Source organism: Perca flavescens, chromosome 10, assembly GCF_004354835.1.
Source record: "Perca flavescens isolate YP-PL-M2 chromosome 10, PFLA_1.0, whole genome shotgun sequence".
Lineage (NCBI taxonomy): Eukaryota > Metazoa > Chordata > Actinopteri > Perciformes > Percidae > Perca > Perca flavescens.
Window position 1 is genome coordinate 32,371,492 of NC_041340.1, and position 22,315 is coordinate 32,393,806.

Below are 22,315 nucleotides of genomic sequence, written 5' to 3' on the forward strand. Positions count from 1 at the left end.
TGAATTGAATTGAATTGAGGAACTTTGATGTGGAGATGGAAGTATGCCATGGAGCACCGTCCTGCTGCAAGATTTGGCCTCTTTTATGGTTGGGAATATAAGAGGTAGCTAAGATTTCTTGGTATTTTAGACTATTGATGTTGCCTTCCACCCTGCAGATCTCTCGCACACCCCCATACTGGATGTAACCCCAGACCATGATTTTTGCAGTGGAAAATGGGCTGGCCTTGGATTTTCGAGTCGAAACGGTCCTCTCAAGCAGTTGTCTTGCGGGGTCTGCCTGACCTGGGCTTGTCAAAAACGTCTCTAGTGTCTTCAAATGTTTTTTTTATCCTCTGTACTTGACGCTGAGACACATTGAAGGTGTCTGCCACATCAGCAGTGGATCTGGTCTTCAGCCTCTTGATAATCAAAACTTTAGTCTCAGGGTGAATCTTAGGCATGTTTGCAGAAGTCTAGTTGCAGTTGATGTGAAGGTCTAGTGTACTGGGGTTGTTTTTATACACACCTGAGACCTAATTGATCCATTATTAGTCACAGGTGAAGCTCATATGACAAGGCGACAACACTTATGTCTTTGCAAAAATTTACTCAATGGGCTTTACCAAGCTGTGAATATTGGAATAGTTTTTGACAGTTTCGTTTTGCACTGAAACATTATTACTAAAGCTGTTGGGATTAAAATGAGCCATTTCTTGTAAAAACATCTTGATTAGAAATATATTTCAGCGGCACTTCAGGTCAATTTGTACACAAGCGACAAGACTTTTGTCAGGGACTGTATGATGGACCAAAATGGACTAATTCATTGACCTGATTCCCAACCAAGATTTGGAAGGGTGGGGGGGGGGGGGTGACATGTTTGTTCAAGACATGTAACTGTATTTCTTTTTTTTTCTCTGTTATGTTGTGAAAACAATAAAAACAATGTTGGTATAAGAATTACAGAAAAAAATGGAGTCTCTTTCTCTCTCTCTCTCTCTCTCTGTTCTTTCTCTAGCTCGCTCCACCGCTTTGTATTAACTTACGTTAGCACCGCTCCACATTGCACTCTAGGATACTGTAGCAGTAGTTCTTGTTATAGCAACAAAAGATGCTCTTGCCTGCTTTTTGGAACTAAAATGCTGCCAGCTTTTATTTTTTTTTATTTTTTTACTACAATAGTGCACTCTAGTCAACTTTTTCTTGTCAAAAACATAGTAAACATAGCCATAGACTGTAAAAAACGCCTGAACATGTGAAAGCATTAGCAAAGTGCATTCATAGTGTGTTGCAGAGAATTGTGCAAAAAACCTGTTTAAAAACTAACATTTCCTTGTGAGTCTTGTCAACTGGAATGCTCAGAGCCTAGGTTATTGATATGAAGCTATTCTTTCTAATTCAGACTAGAGGTGTTACACACTTTCAAAGGCGCCGAGGCAGGTTTTGCCTGACGCTGCTAAATGACCACAACCAGAAACATTGACTCCATCTTAACATAAAATAGCAGCCTGCTTACCAGAAATCCAGAGTCCTGCAGCCAATCTTCTTCCAGGTTTCCATGTGTTTCTATTCATCTATATTAATAATCTATATTAATTGTGTTGGATTTGGATGTTATTGTGTCATAATTAAAATTACACATCTGGATTTAAGTTTAAAGCCAAGGATAGTTTTGATATTGACACTCCATAAAGGAGCGGTTAAACATTGTTTGAATTGTGTATAATCTCTCCAATTAATCTGGGAATCTCTGTATATATATATATATATATATATATATATATATATATATATATATGTGTGTGTTTGTGTATCATTTTGCTAAGAGGAAACTCAATAAAAAGCAATCGGCCCGTTCCAAACGGGCACTGTACTAGTGTAACTACTGCCAGCGCCTGGCTAGCTTAGCATAGCACAAAGATTGTAAATGGCAAAACAGCTCGAACATCTCGGGCTATTTAAACCTTGTGTCTTTCACTTCTTACAGAGCATTTCGCTAAAAGGTAACTCAATAAAAAGGCATTTCTAACCCTTCACAATAAAAGCCCAGCTTAAATTCACTCATTTCGCTAAGAAAGGAAACACAATAAGAAGCAATCGGCCGGTTCCAAACAAGCATATTTTGAACGGGCACTGTACTAGTGTAACTACTGCTAGCGCCCGGTTAGCTTAGCATAGCACAAAGACTGTAAATGGTTAAACAGCTCGACCATCTTGGGCTATTTAAACCTTGTTTCCTTTTCTTTGACAGAACACATATCTCTTCTTCACGTATCATTTGAAACCAGCCACAGCCACGTTATTCACTCAAGTTCCTCTGGGATCCTTAGAGATGAAATGTCTCCTGCTCTGCCCATTCTTGCGTTGCTCAGAGCTGACCTTCAGTGGCATTTAGCAGTTCGCACATTTATTTGAAAATGGCACAATACTGCTCATCAACAAAATGACTACTCAAGTCTCTCAATGACACTCAGAGAGCTGGATCAGTGGCCATGAGGGAGCGGGGAAATCAAAGAGCTGGCAGGAGGGGAACAGAAGGGAGTGAGGAAAAGACTAACACATGACAGATTACACAACAAGTATGGAGAGATTTGTGGATGTTGAGCAACAGCTGAGCTGATTTTTGGCTTTGTTTCCTCTGATCAAATGCATATGTTTGTAGAGGAATATGGTTATAGTGTTTTTTCCCCCAAAACACCTTCTGTTAACATAACAATACCACACCCCTATTCCTTCACATTCTATTCTATTACATAAGAGAGAAAAAATAGATTTTTTTCCAGAAAGTGTGTGATCTGTTTTAGACACTCCCTGCATACTTTGTGTAGTTTATGACTGTAGAGAATCAGGCATTTCGTCAATTTCTCCTTCTCCTCGTACACAGCTTTGTTCGGGTCCAGATGTGTGGAGAACATTTTATAAAATCTAGAACACTCTCGATACAACTAAACTCTGAGGATTAGAAGTCTTCTTCTTTCTCGACTTATTTATCTTTTGTGCTATTGAAACTAGAGGAGGATGGGTGGCCCACTGCTGCTGCTTACAGGACTGATGGTCATCGCAGCTTGCTCTCACTTTCTCTGTGTAAGTACTCTGCAAAGAATCAGTCAGGCTGCTTTGTTGCTTTACACTTCAGAAATATTTTAATTCTAAGCCACAGATCTTTCCTTGGCTTTATTTTTATGTGTGCTTATGTGTTCTTATCATACATTGTTATATCTGGAAGTGTGCTATCATTCATTATCTTTATGTATGGCTGTCTCTTAACCCTCATGTTGTTCTCGGGTCAAATTTGACCCATTCTCAAAACTTCTATACCAGAAATATGGGTTTCTTTTTAACCAAATTACTCAAAAAAATTAAGTACAATTGCAAGTACTTGGTTACTACTTTCATTGAATTGTGGGTATTCAATTTTAATAGCATTTGAAAAAATGTAAATGGTTCCAAAACCTGGGTGCCCGGATAGCTCAGTTGGTAGAGAGGGCACCCATATATAGAGGTTTACTCCTCTATATATCCTCCTTTGCTGCATGTCATTCCCCCTCTCTCTCCCATGTCATGTCTTCTGCTGTCCTATCAAAATAAAGGCTGAAAATGCCCCCCGAAAAAAAATCTTAAAAAAAAACAACCTGACTAAACTTTGACATACACACGTCTATGATTCTCCACCAACATACGTTCATCTAATATTAGTCAAAATCATTAATCATTTCAAAATTAGGTATAATCCTATAAATTAGAATTATTGACCATGAATTCCAAAAATACGTGTAAAACTATTGGTAAAAAGTTGGTATTAGTGAAAAATAGCATCGAAGATGTAATAAAAGTGACAAAAACATTGAAAAAAGTGACAAAAACATCAGAAAAAGTGACAAAAATATTTTTAAAAAAACGGTCCAAAAAAAGTGTTAATTTTGACCCAGAAGGACAACAAGTGCAGCGTCGACCAGAAGAGAACACAAGGGTTAATGTAAATTAGAGAGTAAATGCCGTAAACATGTTCTCTGTAAATCTTTACAATCATTCCCCATAAAGAATTAAGCAGGCCTGCAGCTTAACTAGTAGCGTGCTAGTTCGGAGTTTGTTTTTTATTTCCAGAAGCAAAGGGATGTTGAGAACGGCAACACACAGAGAGCGGAAGGTGAGGGACATGCAGAGGATGTCAGGCAATTATCCTCGTCATTGTCTGTGTAAATAATGTATCATAGACAATCTAGATATCTATTATAAAGATGGCCTAGAAATATGGGAGAAACCCTGGAAAAAACAGGAGTGTTGGTAAAAAAAAGTCACTGCACATAACCCCCAAATTTTGAAATTTTAACACTTTTACTTTTGTACAGACTAAACAATGAAACAACTAGTGACAGTCCATCTGTTCCAGTCTTATGTTGGCTGTAACTTCATATTTACTGGACAGATGAGAGAGTGCATAATTCTTTAAGCAAATAAGCATATTTCCCAAAATGTCAAAATACTCTTTGGAAGTTAGTTTAGATTAGTGCTAGGGTTGGCAAGGGTTAATTAATGTTATGAAAATTAAATTTAGGCTTGCATGAGTAGTAATCTATGAGACATAGACCCCATTTACACCTGGCAATAACATGTGTTTTTGCACATGGGAGGGAATCCACCTTTTCTTGGAAAAAGTAACAGTATTTTACCAATCAAATAATAATGATTTAATTGAAACAAATATATAGTAAAAGAAAATACTTTAGTTTTCTGCAGACTATCATTTTTGCATGTTTCACTATGCGCAGTGCCTGAAATGGGCCTGAAATGGGCCTGAAATGGGCCAGTACTCACCAGTAGTGTGCATCGGCGCTTCTTATTTTTGTCCACATGAGTACCCTTACTTCTAATTGTTATTATCAGTATTATAGGCTGATATCATATCACTTTATCACTGTATCCAGTCTATGGCTGATAGTTATACCAACATAGGCTATAAATCATGATTTATTGGGAAAGACCCAAACAATTCTATGTAAAATCAAACATTCAGCACCCCTATATAGCCCGCATGGAATGATCCTTTTGTTTCATAACCATAGTTTCAGACACTGCAACGATTCAACTGTGAGATTGGTAGATTGGTAGTAATCAGACTCCTAAGATCGAATAATCGATTGTTGACTACCTAGGGTCACCCCTACAAAACATATATATATATCATTATGAATATATAAATATATCTGAAACATATGCCATGATCTTGCATATGTCATGCAACTGCTGAATTAGGGTAGTGGCACCTTTTTTTTGGTCCAATTCAGGCACTATTTGTATTTGATCTCAGAGTTAGAATATTTACAAGTGAAGATCCTCACAATGTGAATCCAAATGTGTGTGTGTGTGTGTGTGTGTGTGTGTGTGTGTGTGTGTGTGTGTGTGTGTGTGTGTGTGTGTGTGTGTGTGTGTGTGTGTGTGTGCGTGTGTGTAGGCGTCCGACAGTTGCGGTGAGGAGGTGGCTCGTCTGCAGGAAAAGCAGAGGCTTCTGCAGGGCCAGCTTCAGAAACAAGAACTCCTCCTACACAGACTACACTTGCTAAACCAACCGGGCAACGTGGACACAGCCAGAGCCGAGCAGAGCCAGGACACCCAGTACACAGGTCAGGGCCACGGCCTCAGGACTGGGAAACAAAGCTTAAAATATTATGAGTTCCAGCTCTCATATTGTAGAAACAGGAAAATCCTGTTTGTGTCCCCACCACTTTCAAATTAGTATTATTTTATTTTATTTATAAGTGTCAGTGATTTGCCCCTATTTTAAGCAATAAAGAAAGTAAGACTTATTTTTCTTATACATAGTGGAGTAGCCTACTATTCTTTTTGGCATGATTTCATTATGGTCCATTTATTTCCTGGATTTTGTATTACCATAGTCCCAATAAATGTATGTAGAAATGTGTTTGTGTGCGTGTGTGTCAGACTGCTCCCAGCTCTTCAGTTCCGGCTCCAAATCCAGTGGTTTCTACACCATCAAACCCCAAGGTAGCCCTCACCCAGTCAGAGTCTACTGTGATATGAGGGATGGAGGCGGCTGGATCGTCATTCAGAGACGGATCAATGGAACAGAGAGGTTTAACAGGTGTGTCTGTCTGTGGCGTCTGATACCTATTAGTAACCTGACTCCACCATTGCTTCGCATTTGCTCAGCATATCCATCTGGGAACTTTCCGTTGGAGAACTTTTAGGAAGGGGCAAAAATACTGGTTAGCTGATTGGATAAACCATCTGTCTTATCACCACCTATGTTGGTGATAGACGGGCCAAATCAACCAATCAGATCAAACTCTTGCCGAAACCAGTCGGGAAGATCAGGACGGTCTCACAAGGCTAACCTATTAGTGTAAAATAATGAAATCATATGAAAAAAAATATCTATCCATCTATCTATCTATCTATCTATCTATCTATCTATCTATCTATCTATCTATCTATCTATCTATCTATCTATCTATCTATCTGTCAGGTCGTGGGCAGAGTATAAGGATGGATTTGGAGACATGGATGCAGAGTTTTGGCTCGGCAATGACAACCTGCATTACATCACTACACAAGGTCAACACCATTTTTACAAAATGTTGTAATTTAAAGCTGCACTAATCCATATTCACCCAGAGCTCTATGGAGAGTTTTAGCATCTTTTAGCTCATTGTTTTGGTTTTCAAACCCACAGCTTCACTGTTTTTGTGTCACTCCAGAGATGGTTTAGAAGCGAGGCGGCGCAACCATAGACCGTATATAATGGACCAATAGACCCCGTTGCTCTGGACGGAGACCAGTGAAGGATATTAGAAGCACTTTTCCGGGGATGGCCAGCTTTACTGCGCAGCCTCCAACTGAGAGAATGTGACGTGAGCAACGTGTCTGAAAGTTCTAAGTCTTCTGGTAGCTGTGCCAAGAGAAATCTCAATCATTCCCAATCTTACAGATACGGAGAGTGTAGGTGTATGTAAGGAGATAACATGGGCACAGGCTAATTATTGCTAACTAACATGCTATTTAACATTATTAATTAAACCTAAACAGCTCATGTAAGTCGAAACTGCCTGCGAGCTTGGGCGCAACTTGGAGTATTTCCTGTATCTGTCACGTGGGCTCCGCCACGGCCACGCCTCTTTAGGAGACTAGCGGCAGGTCGCGATATTACGAATCCCACTGTGGCCACGCCAAGACCCGGTCTTCAAAAGCATTTATTGGCCAGGCGTCCATGCTTGCACAAGGTAACGTAATCCCATTTGTTCAGGTCCTAACCCCTGACCAATCGTCTATCCTAACCTTAACCACTAAAGATCAAATGCCTAATACCAACCAATCGACCACTATGGCCACTCCATATGGGTCTTGGCGTGGCAAATAGTGGGATTCGTAATTTCGCCGGCAGGTCCTGAGTGTATTGATTCCAATTGGAGAAGTGTGAACGTGAACACAGAACATGACCGATTTTTTTTGCCCCATAGTCACCAAAGTAAATATTGGACCCATTTTTCACAAGCTACATATCTCCTGAACATTCTGACACAAAATCACATTTTTTAGACGGACAAATCAGGGGAAAATTAACTTTGTTCAAGACCTGTTTCTGTCTCAGCAACAAACTCACGTGAGATCTGGCAACACAGATAAGCTAACTTCAAGTAACATTTGCGATAACTAATTTTCCTAATGCTAAATATTTTAATATTAATTTAGCTGTGTAAATATCTAATGTTAGCAAAAGAAAATATAAATACATCATGCAAATATAACTTTTCATCCATCCACACCTTCACTTGTAGATGGATGGATATAAACGAGCCTGTGCCCACTGAGGAAACAGGAAGTGTGCACCACTGCATACCATTGGCGCAACTTGTAATGCGATGAAGAACAGCAGGAGTAAATTCAGGAGTTGAGTTTTCATTCAAACTAAATTATAACAGCATTCCAAATTAATCAGAGCACACAAGGCAAATTGCCTCTTAAGTTACTGTATCGGTTGCTGACAAACAATGTAGCATTTAAAAGGTTAATTTAAAGCATAGTGTGGTACTCACTCCACATAAAACTTCAAGAAGAACAATGAGGGCAAAACAGCATCACTGATCTGTTTTAACCAAATATTGTCTAGCTCAGCTAAAACTCACAGAATCCATTAGCACATTAATGTCAGCTACTAGTGATGACCAAATGAAGCTATATGAGGAATCATTTTATTCATTTTCTGAGCCCACTATGGTACTTTTTGTTTAAAGAGAAAGGCTTAAGAAATGGCAATTCAGTGTATTTTCAACCCTTTGTTAAGCAGATAGCGGGCTCAGAAAATGTAAAAAATGGTTTACAAAGCTTCATGAAGCTTCATATGGGCATCACTACGGCTACCAACAACATTATTTTCACTTTACCTGATAAAACTGACTTTAACAGTTTAGATAACACTCAACTGTCCTCCTGCTGTTATCACAGACACGTGAACTAACCACAGACACTTGCCTCATTCATAGACTTAGGCCGCCTACACATGATCAGGCACTGGCTGTGCCATTGTTTTCCTATGGGAAGTACAGTGGAGACAATTAGGAAGAGAAACTACTCTTGGCGTGGAACACATCTCAAAGTTGCCACTTAGCGCTGCGCTTCACATTTTAAATTATTTGAACTTGTTGATGCCGACCTTTCAAAGTGCAACCAATGAGATAAGAAGATAGCTATGAGTAATTATGATGTATAACTGCACTGCGCTTTGCCTCTGAAGTGTCTGCACTATGCTCTGCAAAGCCCTACCTCACGGTTATACTGCTGGTCATGAGGACAGTTGTAGACAGGAAAGAGGGGAGGGAGAGAGAGGAGGGGAGACATGCAGCAAAGGGCCGCAGGTCGGAGCTGAACTCTGGGCCGCTGTGTTAAGGACTGAGCCTTGGCACATGGGGCACGCAGTCTACAAGGTGAGCTACCAAGGCGTCCCTGATTTATTTACTTATTAATCTAAGTTTCCGGAATGCAGTTTGAGATAATCCCACTTGATGTCCCTGAACATATTGGAGCATTTAGCAGCTAAAGAGCCAGATATTTCCCTCATGAGTCGGTGGAGACCAAAAACAGAGCTAGGAGAAGAGTAAATATTGGACTTACATTTTTCATGTACCCAGAAACACGTCTCCAAATGAATGCTAATGTTGCTCCATGTCTGTTGGATGTGTAAATAGTCAACTGTTCGCTAACATGTTCAGAAGTGTTGTTGCAAAACCCTGCTGAATAACAATCATACTTCTTGTGCTGATTGATTATGAGTTGGGCTTTTTATTTTTGGAAAACTTCTATTGTTTGTCTTTTACAGGGAATTATTCTCTGAGGATTAACCTGGGAGACTTTGATGGTTATCAGCGCTATGCCGAGTACAAGAACTTCAAAGTGGCCAATGAAAAGGTGTTGATGCTGACTGACCACAAAAATGTTGAGAACATTTTTATATTAGCCTGAATATTTTTGGGGTAAAAATATACAAATATTTGCAAAATGTTGAGAATAATAACCATCTTGCTTTCTCTTTCTCTCATGTATACATGCATAAAGGAATTTTTACCATTTTGGGAAATTAGCTTTCTTTTCAAGAGTTAGATGAGAAGATTGATGCTACTTTAATGTACTCTAAATATGAAGCTTCAGCCAGCAGCTGGTTAGCTTAGCTTAGCATAAAGACTGGAAACAGCTAGCCTGGCTCTGTCCAAAGTTAAAAATTGCACCTAGCACTTTTTAAAAGATTAGTAATTTACACATTATACCTTTTCCCCCTTATCCCTGCAAAAACCATAAAAAACACATTGGGATTTCCTGGAAGGTGTGAGCTAATACTCCTTCCTGGCTGGACCAGTGACTTCATGGAGCTTCAGATTTAACGTACACACATGAGCATGGTATTGGCCTCTCCAGTGGTGGAATGTAACTAAGTGCATTTACTCAAGTACTGTACTTAAGCACAAATGTTGAGGTACTTTTACCTTACTTGAGTCTTTTGTTTTAATGCCACTTTCTACTTCTACTCACATACTACATTTCAGAGAGATATATTGTACTTTTTACTCCCCTACATTAATCTAACAGCTTTAGTTACTAGTTACTTTACAAAACACATGTAGACATTGTGTACACGACTAAATACTTAGTTGATTGACTTGATTGTTTCCAGTTTCTAAACTGTAAGGATTTTTCTGCATTGAGTACTTTTACTTTTAATACTTAAAGCTTTAGTGCGTAACCTTTTTATATTAATGAACGTCCGTTACATTCAAGCCATTGCCAAAAGAGTTGATACAAAGCTAATTAAGCCAATCAGTTCCACAAAACTCTCTCTGTATTTCTCAGTATGGCTGTGTTTAGAAATTGGTGTCGTCCGGTGACTTTCGCGTGAAAATCGAGCGAAGATAATGACCTCTTCCGAAGAGTCCCTGTTTTTTTAATCCTCCGTGTTCTCCTTGGTTACAAGCAACTGCGTGGAGGAGGGGTGGGGGTGGTGCGCGATGACCGAAGGCTTGTATCATATGGATGCTCTTTTGTTGTCATTACTTAGAATTCCTCATGGGGGAGACAGAAACTACGCACTATAGCTTTAAATTACATTTTCCTGGTGATTTTTTTTTTTTTTTTTTTACAGTGTGGTATTATACTTTTACTCAAGTAAAGAATCTGAATACTTCTTCCACCACAACCATTCCTTTCAAAAAAAATTGTAAGCCTCCTGTTGTCTTCGGGTCAAACTTGACCCATTTCTAAAAAGTTTCTACGTCATAAATTTGGGTTTTACTTTAACCAAATTGTCCAAAAAAATAACGTGGATGGTTCCATGCAACGCTCTTCATAAGTAAAATAAATGATCCCTTCGCTACTATTATTGAATTTGGGTGTTTTATTTAATTTATAGTATTTGAAGAAAAAAATTGATAAAAGAGTGTTGAAAAAAATTACAAAAATGTCAGAAAAAGGGTTCAAAAAGTGGAAAAAAAACAAGCGCAGAAAAAACCCAACAAACATCAGAATAAGTGCCAAAAGACTTGGAAAAAAGCGACAGAAAAATAAACGTTTTCATTTTAAATTTTGACCCAGAAAAACGTGCATGGTAGACGGAAGGACAACACATGGGTTAAGCAAGTTGACCAGCTCTCCTCATACATCTCTCTCTCTCTCTGCAGGATCACTACAGACTAACCTTTGGAACCTATGTAGGTACAGCTGGAGATGCTCTGTCTGGGATGGATCAGGTGGGTGTGTCAGAGTGGGCCAGTCACCAGGACATGAAATTCAGCACCTATGACCAGGACAACGATAACTACAAAGGGAACTGCGCACAGGAAGACAAAGGAGGCTGGTGGTTCAACAAGTAGGAGTTCTTTGTGATATTTGCATACATATGCAGCAAGACGCTCATAGTCATTGATTACAGTTCAAAACAACTATTATCAATGACTTTCATTCTCCAGGTGTCACTCAGCACATCTCAATGGCATGTACTACCCCAATGGGCACTACAGTGCTTTGACAGATGATGGTGTAGTTTGGTACACTTGGAAAGGATGGTGGTACTCCCTGAAGACAAGCATCATGAAGCTGCGACCCATCGACTTCAAAATAGATCCCATCAACGACCCCAATGCTGTTCAGCACAGACTACCTTTCTAGATCGCACATGAGGAGATATCAAGTCTTCTTGGCTCCACTATTTTGGGCAGAAACGGTTTTATTAATGTATATTAATTGGTGGGAAATCATTCATTTCAAATCCCAAAAAAAAAAAAAACTAAAACCTTAATCCAATTTCATAATCCTCTCAAATTGGATGTAGACTTGTTCGCACACTTTAACAATACAGAAAAATCTTTAAAGACTTCAGTAGCTTATATAACAACGTACTTGTAAGAGGACTTGAAGAGACATGAATGTCGCAAGGGGAAGTAGGGTGCACACACAGCTTTCTATTTTGGTGGAGAAAAGGGAATCTGTTGTTGTCAGTGTGTGCGTCAGACAAAGGCTGAAAGATTAGACCGAAGGCGGTGAAAGGAGCCATCATCATGTCATTGAAAATGGCAAACGAGAACTGAAAATGTTCTTTTTATGCAATAATATATGATACAAGGAGCAGCTGCACTCAGTACTGGAAGTTTGCCAAAATGTTATGAAGACTAGCAGAAATTACCTGTGTATCACAAACAGCTAAAATAAAGGAATGATGTACATAAATGAAAACAAAGAAGAAGATACAAGTGACATAAAAGAAAATCACAAATATAAAGGATTAGTTTCAGGATTTTAGTAGGCCATACTCTGTACTTAATCTCTCACTATCACTTACAGGTTATTTACAACTCCAATTGTGAACCAGCTATATTTTTTCTGCCATTTGCATTATAACCATAATTCACGGAATAAAACAAGGAAACACTTCCTCTTGTCCATTGAAATATTGTCATATTCCTGTATTACATGAGCACCTTTAAGACCTGACCAACTGTAAATATTACAGTTAAGGATAACTATACCTTAACCATAACCATTTGCACATGTTATGTATTAGCCTACTGATAATGTGTTGCCATTTCTGAAAAGCTCGGATAGAAACTGGATATAGTGCTTGAATAATTTAGGATTTGAAGAGTACAAATCTGCTAAATGTAGCCTCAGTATATCATACACAATTTGTTTTTGATAGAACAGTGTCTGTATGTGCATGCCTGCTTGTTTTTCATTTAGCCTAATATCAAGCCTTTAAGGATAAATGATGGCCGATCATTTTGTGTCAATTAGTATTAGTAAAAATTACAATTAGTCTGTGACAAGATAGGTTGCAAAAGTTATCCACTTTAATTATTTATTTGTTTTACAAAACAGAGATAAGAACAAGAAATAATATTCAGTAGATATCCAGAGTAATAAAGCATGTGTAAAAAGGTGAATATGGCTGAAATATAATTTGACATTACTGTAAAAATATATATATTTTGTATTTACCACAAAACGGAAAACAGATTATTTTATAATGTTATGTCAGACAGCCATCTCTGAAATAAAAATTAATCATCAGAGAAACAAGGTATTATACTATATTTTGTTGTACACTTGATTATTATTCGTAGCTGCCCAGTTGGTCGGTATTATACCAAGGGAATCCACAGCAACGTTCAATCAAAATCACCCGTCCACTCCGGGCTGTCATGATTTATAAAACAGGCGCACCCTCTGTGGTTAACACAAGCGCTGATTGGCTGACACCCTTCCACGTCCAGAGATAGTCAGTCAGTCAGCTGGAGCTCGAGGAAAATAACAGTTGCCTGTGGTTTTTATCTGTTGGAGATTTTGGACCTGACGTATTTTGTCGTTGCGTTTATAAAACTTTTAATTCGCCATTGCGAAGCCTCCGATACACTATTTTACTGAGAGGAAAGCGAGAAGGCAGTGTTGTTATCGCACACCTTTTTTTAACGATAGGTAAGTACGCTAACATTAGCTGATGTTTAATTGTTTAACGTTACTTAGCAAGCAAGCTAGTTAGCTAGCTAACTTAGCTGTCGGTATTGCAGTTTGCTTAACGTTAACGTTACTAGCTAGTCAAACCATACAGCAGTTTAGAATTATTTGCTGGCTCTTACCTCGTTTTTTATGTATTTTTTTGTTTTAACGTTAAAGCAGGTAGCAGCATTGGCTTCTTTGTTGAGATTCTGCTAGCCCAGTTGGTTAGCAACAGTCCCTAACCTACTCTTCTACCTATTTGTCTCCAAGGTGACGGTGGGTGTTGCTAATTCTATCCCATCACCGCGGGTCTCTCTCCGTCTGCTTCCTGGGCGACTTGCATCTTCTGTGTCCTATTCCAAGGCAAGCCTGGTGCCCTGTCCTGTTGTCTGGAGTATCTCGTTGTGGATGACTACGCTGACGGGGCTCTGTGCCTGTGACCGCCGGGCGGGCCGATGCTAGGAGCGGGGGAAACATAGCGCTGTGGGTCGGACAGGAGATGTCAGAGCGGGGATGCCTTGTCTTGGAGACAGTGTTGTAGTCGAGGGTATACACGAGTGTAAACAGTATACGCACCTCTCTGACTTGGCGTACAGACTAGCGGACCAACTTTTCAGCCTAACTAGTAGTGACTCATATATGGATGGTGGGGTCGCAGTATGCCCACCCCCTCAACTACCACAACACCACTGGCCGGAGGGAGTAGCAGTGCCGGAGGAGGAGGAGAAGAAGAGGGGCCCATGTCTGCCACCTCCACCTCTTCTATCGGCTCCTCTTTCCGGTTCGTCCCGGCTTTCTGCCTAGGCGTGGTGGCAGCAGTAGTATTTCAGCTGGCCTGGGGAGGCCTGACTCTCACCTCTTTCTTCTTGAAGTTGTTCATTTATGTGTCATTCGCCCTACTTTGTTTCCTGGCTGGGAGTTTTGTTCTGCTGGTCAGGAAGAGTCCTCTCAAAGTCAGCTGCTTTGACAGAAACAGGAGGCAGTCAGCTGCACGGAAGGAATTCTTCAACAAGCTTATGGTAAGATACTGGTGTCTCCTAGTTTAAACTAACTAATCACATCTAGTGCACCACTGCCAACGCACACACTCTCTACCACCAGCCCTCTATGATAATACATTAGCATTACACTAGGATATATAACCAACTGCTGGAATCTATCGACAGAGAGAGAAAAACTCCCAAATTCCAATGTTATCTAAGGGCACTTAGATAACATCTCACATCTAACCTTTACTCCAACAGACTGGAGCACATGTAAAAATGTTGAACAGACACATCTGAGTATGATATGTTTCATTAATTTTTCCTAACTCTCCTCTTTTGCTGCTCTCAACTGTTTCATCTGCCATCCCTAGCTTTCTTCCCTCTCTCATCTTCTCTCCCTGCCTCCGGATCCTCACTGTGTTGTTCTATAATAGATGAGGTGGAGTCATGCATTGCTGCTGAATTTAGACACACCTCAACACACACACACACACACACACACACACACACACACACACACACACACACACACACACACACACACACAAACATGCACACACATGGGTTGATTTATTTTGCAAGGAAAGTGGTTGTGTCCTTGCAAGCGGCTGGTGGCTTGCCTTAATAGACAGCCATAGCCCAGTGGCTGCCTTTCAGCAGTGTTTGTGTGCTGCTGTGTACTGATGACTTATTGATGTTGACAGCGGAGGAGTATTGTCACAAGCATTTGTCATCTTGTCTGTCTGTCTGTCTTGTCTGTTAGATTTTCAGGCTTATTAGACGCACAGCTCTCAATCTTCTCCTCCTTCTCTTGCCCAATATTTCCTGATTTGTATGATGTTGTCCCCATCTGTGAAGGGAAGAGATGTGATCTGATATTCTTTTTCTTTTTCAGGCCCGTTTTTTGGTGCCAGTTCAGGAGTCAAGCCAGAGCAGGAGGGTGGTGGTGTCACACAATGTGGACAAAGCTTTGAAGGAAGGTAATGGATCACCTTTGCCTAAGAGATTTTTTAAAGCAGTGTTTCCATTAAAATGTTACTGGTAAATTTTGTCCCAGGAGTCTACTTTTCAAGGAACGCTGAATTTTCTTCAGCCCGTTGTTGTCTGCATTTCCATAACTGTAAAGACCCACAATGAGGCAAATTAGTTTATTACTAATAAGCTGACGTATGAACATGACATGGGAGGAGAGATTCTGGTGGTAGCAGGGGTAAACACACTTTTGCAGCCTGCAGTTCAGTATGCCCGTTCCCAGGCCAGGGTGGAGATATTATCCCTCCACCTAGTCCAGGGGGCACCAGATGCCCAAACCACCTCAACTACGACTAAATCCTGTCCCTAAATGTCACAAACAGGATTGGTGACAAAGCGCAGCCATGGCGGAGGCCAACCCCTGAAACGAGTCCGACTTACTGCCGAGAACATCTTATATCCATGTAATGCAAATGCATTTGGAAACTGTTTATGTGCAAGACATTTTGGTCAGCACTACTGGTTACAGATCTTTTTTATTTCACCTTTTATTTTTACAGGCGAGTCATTAAGAACAGGTTCTTATTTACAGTGGCAGCCTGACAAGTGGCATAGCCACTTAGGGAAAGGGAAGGAGGGCTAGAAAATAAATACATTAGAAATGCATACAGTTTAGATTTACATAAAATACAATTTTAAATACTACACAGACAACAGTAAACACCATCATTGTCTAAAAGTTAACTGCAGACATTGAAATGGACATTGAAACATCAAACATTAGAAAAACATTTACTGTACATCTCTTCCACTGGGGCCACTTCAGCCAGCAGCTTTACCTTTGCTGCCAAGCAGCTTTTGACATTTTTGTAGCAGTGTTTATTGTTTTTCACAGAGCAAGCGCGAGAAACAAAGTGCACCAACAAGTCAGGATTCTTAAATTGGATCTTTTTTTTTTTTTTTTTAAATCATCGATTTTAAAAATATAAGATGTAACATGCTGGAAGCAAGAATGCTAATTTACATCCGCAATCCCTATGCAGGTTACAAAAACAGAAACATTACAAGTGACAATATACAGATTCAAATATACAATACACAAGTAGAAAAAGTCAAAACACATTGTTCAACATGTCAACTTAAAAGTGATCACACTTCTGGGTTGCCAACAATCAGTCTCCATTTCTCTCTCTCTCTCTCTCTCTCTCTCTCACTCACTCACTCACACTCACACACACACACACACACACACACACACACACACACACACACACACACACACACACACAAACAAAGTCTGGCTGCCAAGTGACAGATGGCTCCAGGATTTACACCAAGGGTGTGTATTTGCATATGCTCCCGAGGGTGTTTTTGAAAAGTTTTTTTTTGGGTGTAGCGTGGCACAAGTTTATAAGGTTCACAGTGAAGACCTGCTCTGTCATTTATTTTGATAAACAGTGTTTCTGTATAAGTTTTGTGGAAGTGCTCAATTCTTGGATTTAAATCCAGAACTCAAGTTCAGGGCTTTAGCTTCCCAGGGGACTTAGCATTATTCATGTATTTTTATGATGGTTAATAATAGCACATAAGAAAGTTCAAGTTAATATTTATAGAATTGGTTTGCAAAGTAAAAGCAAATGATGCTCGATATTGATCTAATTTGGTACGTGATATTTCAGTGACATTTAAGATGATTTGGACTGAAATGGAAATTATCTAGTGTAAAATGCACTCTAACAACTAGCAAGGCACTAGCCTTTACATCCATCCCCTCATCTACGTATCTTATTTCTAAACCACTGATCCTTTTCATGGTCACGGTGGCTGGAGGATACACACCCGACTGATCTCCAGTTTATCGCAGTACTAACTCATACAGACAGTTAAATGCTTTCTTCCCTACAGGCAAAAGAGTTGCCATTTCACCAAACCTGCATGTCTTAGTACTAATCGGAGGGGGATGAAACCTACGCAGACAAATGGAGAACATTTTGTATGGTAAAGGTTAAAAGGGCTAGCCTAGTAATCTAGATGCACCCTAGTGGCAGCAAATGTAATTTGCAGCCAGCGTCAGTCTAGCAACTCTCTGTTGGCTTGCGAGCTGGAAAAATCAAATTCTGGTCAGGCCAATCCCATCGTGTATAGAGTCGGTGGGCGGGCTTAACATAAGGACAGCAAAGTTGCGACGGTTCCGCGTAAATTCCATGCTACTCTAAAACAAAGAAGATGGCTGCTGCTGCTGGCGAACAGTGGTCTTTCGAATCGGCTTTAGCCACGACTCTGGAAGACTTGGAGTTGAGCACTGAAGTCATTCTTAAAAAAGGAAGATGTGTTTGGAGTTTTGCCAACCGGATACGGCAAAAGTTGAATCTATCAACTAGCATTGCTCTGGTTGGCTATGAGTGCAGAGGGAATTTGAAAGACAAGCGTTTCCTGCCCCTTGGATTGAGCCCTGCCAATGGTGTGTTCCCAGGTGTGCTCCCAGGTGTGTCGGGCTATAAAAGGGCACTAATACGTTATACACAGTAATCAGGTGACAGTCTTAGGCTACATTTACATTTCTATGTTTTGGTTTTTAAGCGGTCTTTTGAGCCAAAAGCGATCTCTGTGCACACAAGTGTTTTTAGACTAAGAAGAACTAATCTTTGTTTAACTAACCGGCCCAAACCGCATATCTCATCAACATTCTCATATACTTGGGCATGCGCGTGCCGGGGTAAATGGGAAGCAGCATGTATACTTTGCCTGTTGCTGGTAGTTGCCATGGTAACGTTAGTAGCTTAGTCTCAGAGAACGAGATGTCATGACCCAATCAGGCGGCGAAACGTTGGCGTCAGCACCGGTGTTGTCAAAGGTCTCAGTTTGCTGCCGTTGAGACTGCAACACAACCCCGCGGGTTCCAAACCAAAATGGGGTCAGAAGTGTTTTCAAATGTCTCTTTGTCTTTAGGGGGCTATGAAACGCCAGAGCAGTGTGAATGCGCGGTGTAAACGTAGTTCTTAGATTTTGGATATCGTAATATAAGTTGTCTTTTCTGGTTTTAATGGCTGCATTACAGTAAAGTGACGTCATTTTCTGAACTTACCAGACTGTTCTAGCTGTTCTATTATTTGCCTTTACCCACTTAGTCATTATATCCACGTTACTGATGATTATTTGTCAAAAATCTCATTGTGTAAATATTTTGTGAAAGCACCAATAGTCAACACTACACTATCGTTGCGGTATCAAGGTATTTGGTCAAAAATATTGTGATATTTGATTTTCTCCATATCGCCCAGCTCTAGCGGTTAGATGGCTGTGTTATAATAACAAAAGGTCAGTTCCTATGGCCACTTGGCCAGTGCAAAAAACTGGTTTTGGGGGAGAGTAGTTAGTAGAACTGTTTAGAAGTGGACTGTTCCTATAACTACGTTCCTGTAACTACTTGGTCGGAAAGAAGCTATTGAGTAAAAGTCCTTTGCTTTGTTTTCCTCTGTGCGCATGATGTCTGTATGGATGAATATTAATTTGGGACGTTTCACTGACTATTTAAGGGCATTTATCGTGACACGAAGCCGCCAAAGCTGCGCCACATTTAGAGTCGATTGTGATTTATAAAGGGAATCCAGCGTAGGACGTGCGTGCGCATATCCAAATATTTCTGTGCGTACTCGCATCCTATGTTTCATCCGTACGCCATTTCTAACGCAAATTCGCCGCACAGTTTTATAAATGAGGCCCCAGATTAACATTAAAACTCCCAAGACTTGCTATAACCCTAGTGTCACGTACGATACCTTCGGTTATCCTTGTAATGTTAAGATCCCTTACTGTGGATACAGTTGAAAGGCTAAAATATGTTTCCTTTACTTAACAGATCAAACAAGAAAAGATTGATTTGATTCACATATTTTATGTTAAGTTTTACTTAAGTTATGATTCAAAGAAGGGGAAGTACCACACTTTCCTTCAAAGCAAATCTGAATCAGTTATTACAGCATGTGGATCGAAATTTCACTGTTGAATTTGCTTCTTGTGCAGTATGTTAAAGCAGCTATTCATTATGGCTTATAAGTAACCTCTACTGTACATGCAGCTGTGGAAAACTGGAGGGACTGGAGCCTATCCCAGCACACTGGGTGTGCTCCACCTCACACCCAGTGTGCTGGGATAGGCTCCAGTCCCTCCAGTTCCCCATAGGCGCGTATAGAAAATGGATGGACTGGCATTGATCAGCAACACTTGCACCAAATGATGATCACTCTTTGCAAAGGAAAAATATTACTGATTGCATCTAAAAAGTCGGATTCAAATTCTAATGTAAACGGCTGCCGTCTGACTCTTTAGTATTCTGGCAAAAATAATATTCCAATTTTCTCTCTCTCTCTCCCAGTGTTTGACTATGCCTACAGAGACTACATCCTGTCCTGGTACATCCCTCTGAGTCATGATGAGGGCCAGTTGTACTCCATGCTGTCGGAGGACTGGTGGCAGATGATTGGCCAATTGCGATCCAGGCTCGCTGACATTGACCTTGTCAACGTGGTGTGTTATGACACCATCCGAATCCTACACACACACTTCACGGACCTCAAGGCTGCATCTGCAAGGTACAAACACACACACGCACACACACACACACAATTGTAAATAGTTTATGTTGCATTAGCTTGGGGGGGGTTTCTATTGTTTGTGATGGCTGCTCCCAACTGGTTGGCTTTACAGCAGTAGCGACAATTTGCTTATCTACAACCTAACGTGAGCTAACATCAATTCTGCCATTATTTCATTTAGTCAGAAAATAGCAGAAGTGGTTGACATCCATGAATCGGGGGGGCGGGGGCGGAGAGTCTCAAGGCGGGGTTGTATTTGTTTGGCAGTTGAGTTCAAATAACATCCACTGGGCAGCTTACTGCACCGTTTAATATTTATCACAGGGGAATAATGTGTTCTTCACTTCTGAGCTATCATTGCATAGTGTGCTGACTCACTGTTGTTTAACAGAAAATATGTCCGCTTTGATTTGTTAATAAAAAGATTTCCCTTCCCGTCATTGCTCATACACAGCACCATAATTGAATGGATATGCAGATGGGGTGACATGATGGCACTTCAGTACCATGTAAATGACATTTAAATTCTCTACACTCACTTCCTTCTTCTCCAGACAGCATCTGCCAGGTAAACTTACAGGCAGAGTGATGATTCACACACTCTCTGGTTTCATTATTCTGGCAAGTCAGGCGAGACTTATGATTTGATCACACTACAGAGATGTCTGGCCTCCCTCGTCTTCAATAGTTTGAGAACAATGTAGCAGCAGTGTGTCTTGTTCAGTCAGGTTTTAGAAGCAAAGTATGTAATAACAATGGCAATGAAGTTGGATCTCATATAATATCATTTGACATCTAGCTCTGCCAGAATAACACTCTGTCTCTTTCTGTTTATATCTTAATTTTGATCTGTGTCTCTTTCATGCGTGTATCCAGACCAGAGGAGTGTGCTCGACCGTTTCCTCTCCATCCCTGTTTGGTCAGTCCTGACTCTGAGCTGGCCTTCCTCCGCTGTGTAGCCAGAATACTGCTGCTATGTCTGCTGCCCCAAAAGGATGCCAAGTCCCATACACTACGCTGCTGCCTCACAGAAGTCATCACTACTAAAGGTAGTGTCTGTGTGTGTCTGTGTGTGTCTGTCTGTCTGTCTGTGAATATACTGTACATACATTTAGGGCTGCTCGATTATGGGAAAAAATCATAATCCCAATTTATATTGGTCAATATTGATGTTTTGCATTTGTAATCAGAATTTGCTCAGGACATCCTGAATTATAAATTGGTAAACCTTTTCCACGGCAGGAATTTAGAATTATGACAGCAGCAAAGGCACAGGTGCATTCCTTTTAAGGTGTTCCAGTTACAAGGCGCTGGTGTTGTGCATGCTTGCCTTCCGGTTGTTGCTTCTGTGGGTACTCAATTGGAATGGAGCCTTTTGTTAATGTTATTAGTTGAACCTAGTTAGGACAAGTGAAAATATCCGACATGAGAAAGGTCTGTCACCATTTAACCGTTGAAAATGATGGATGTAAATGTGGACACATATAACATCATAATGCTTGCAGTGTCTTAATTAAGGTATTTGTCTGTTGTAATAACTGAGGCAATTCCTAATGTTCTCATTTGCTATAAAAAAAAACTGTTTTTTAGATAATAGATAGATAGATAGATAGATAGATAGATAGATAGATAGATAAAGCAAGCTCAATAAAAACACATTTAACAAATACAAAACCGCAGCTGTACAGTGTCTATGTTATGTTGTTCAGAGTGGTTATTGCAGAGGGAATTAAATATTTCTTGTAAATGTTTTTCCGGGCCAGTTTTACCATCTACCTAATGGTAACTGGAGAGTGGTGGAGGGGGTAAGAGGGTTTTCCTGTTCACAGAGCGGTTGTACAGTTCAGATAGGGGGGTTTGGGGTGAGCCGATTATCTTACTGCAGTGATTTATTATGTGGGAGAGTTTTGTTTTGTGAGGAGGTTGTACCAGGATGAAATGTTGAAGGTGAGAATGGATTTAGTGAGTGAACAGTAAACTAGAGGTAAAATACCCTTGCTGATTAGCCTGACGTCATCCTACTCAGATTCTAGTCAGAATATGAGTCTGATACTGCTCCACTGGGCTGTGATTACGGGGCGTGTTTCAACCGAACCAGGAAAGAAAATGCCTCTGCACTCAATTGGATAGACCTACAACCAATCAGAGCAACGGAGACAGACGTCACAGAAGCTGCAAGTCAAAGGCAGGCTTTCAACAGAGCAAAGGCAGAGGCGGCAGTTTCCGTGTCGTGCGGACAGGTGTGGCAATGTGTATACATATGTGATCGCGGTTCTCTGTTCCTCCTTT

The 22,315-nt window shown here is 40.4% G+C and overlaps 2 protein-coding genes across 3 annotated transcripts in view; both read left to right on the forward strand.

The window, feature by feature from the left end:
• Positions 1–2,810: 2,810 nt before the first annotated feature.
• On the forward strand, positions 2,811–11,747 carry fgl1 (fibrinogen-like 1). Its single transcript, XM_028589793.1, has 7 exons — positions 2,811–3,066; positions 5,435–5,603; positions 5,923–6,082; positions 6,467–6,555; positions 9,314–9,402; positions 11,163–11,350; positions 11,451–11,747. Exons 1-7 carry the CDS (start codon positions 3,001–3,003, stop codon positions 11,647–11,649), a joined length of 960 nt encoding a protein of 319 aa, XP_028445594.1. The 5' UTR covers positions 2,811–3,000; the 3' UTR covers positions 11,650–11,747.
• A 1,489-nt stretch (positions 11,748–13,236) lies between these two features.
• snx25 (sorting nexin 25) overlaps positions 13,237–22,315 on the forward strand; it is a 29,884-nt gene continuing 20,805 nt past the window's right edge. For both annotated transcript variants that reach the window (XM_028589989.1, XM_028589990.1), the window contains exons 1-5: positions 13,237–13,452; positions 13,744–14,492; positions 15,355–15,439; positions 19,807–20,023; positions 20,903–21,075. In XM_028589989.1, coding sequence (XP_028445790.1) covers positions 14,133–14,492; positions 15,355–15,439; positions 19,807–20,023; positions 20,903–21,075 — 835 coding nt within the window. In that variant the 5' untranslated portion in view covers positions 13,237–13,452; positions 13,744–14,132. The remainder of the gene's footprint in view (positions 13,453–13,743; positions 14,493–15,354; positions 15,440–19,806; positions 20,024–20,902; positions 21,076–22,315) is intronic.

What these genes read in the sequence shown, in the direction of transcription:
- fgl1 (XM_028589793.1), top strand. Translation starts at nt 3,001, where the DNA reads ATGGGTGGCCCACTGCTGCTGCTTACAGGACTGATGGTCATCGCAGCT. An exon ending in CTTGCTCTCACTTTCTCTGT is followed by an intron (nt 3,067 to 5,434) that starts GTAAGTACTCTG and finishes GCGTGTGTGTAG; the next exon opens with GCGTCCGACAGTTGCGGTGA. An exon ending in GGAGGCTGGTGGTTCAACAA is followed by an intron (nt 11,351 to 11,450) that starts GTAGGAGTTCTT and finishes TTCATTCTCCAG; the next exon opens with GTGTCACTCAGCACATCTCA.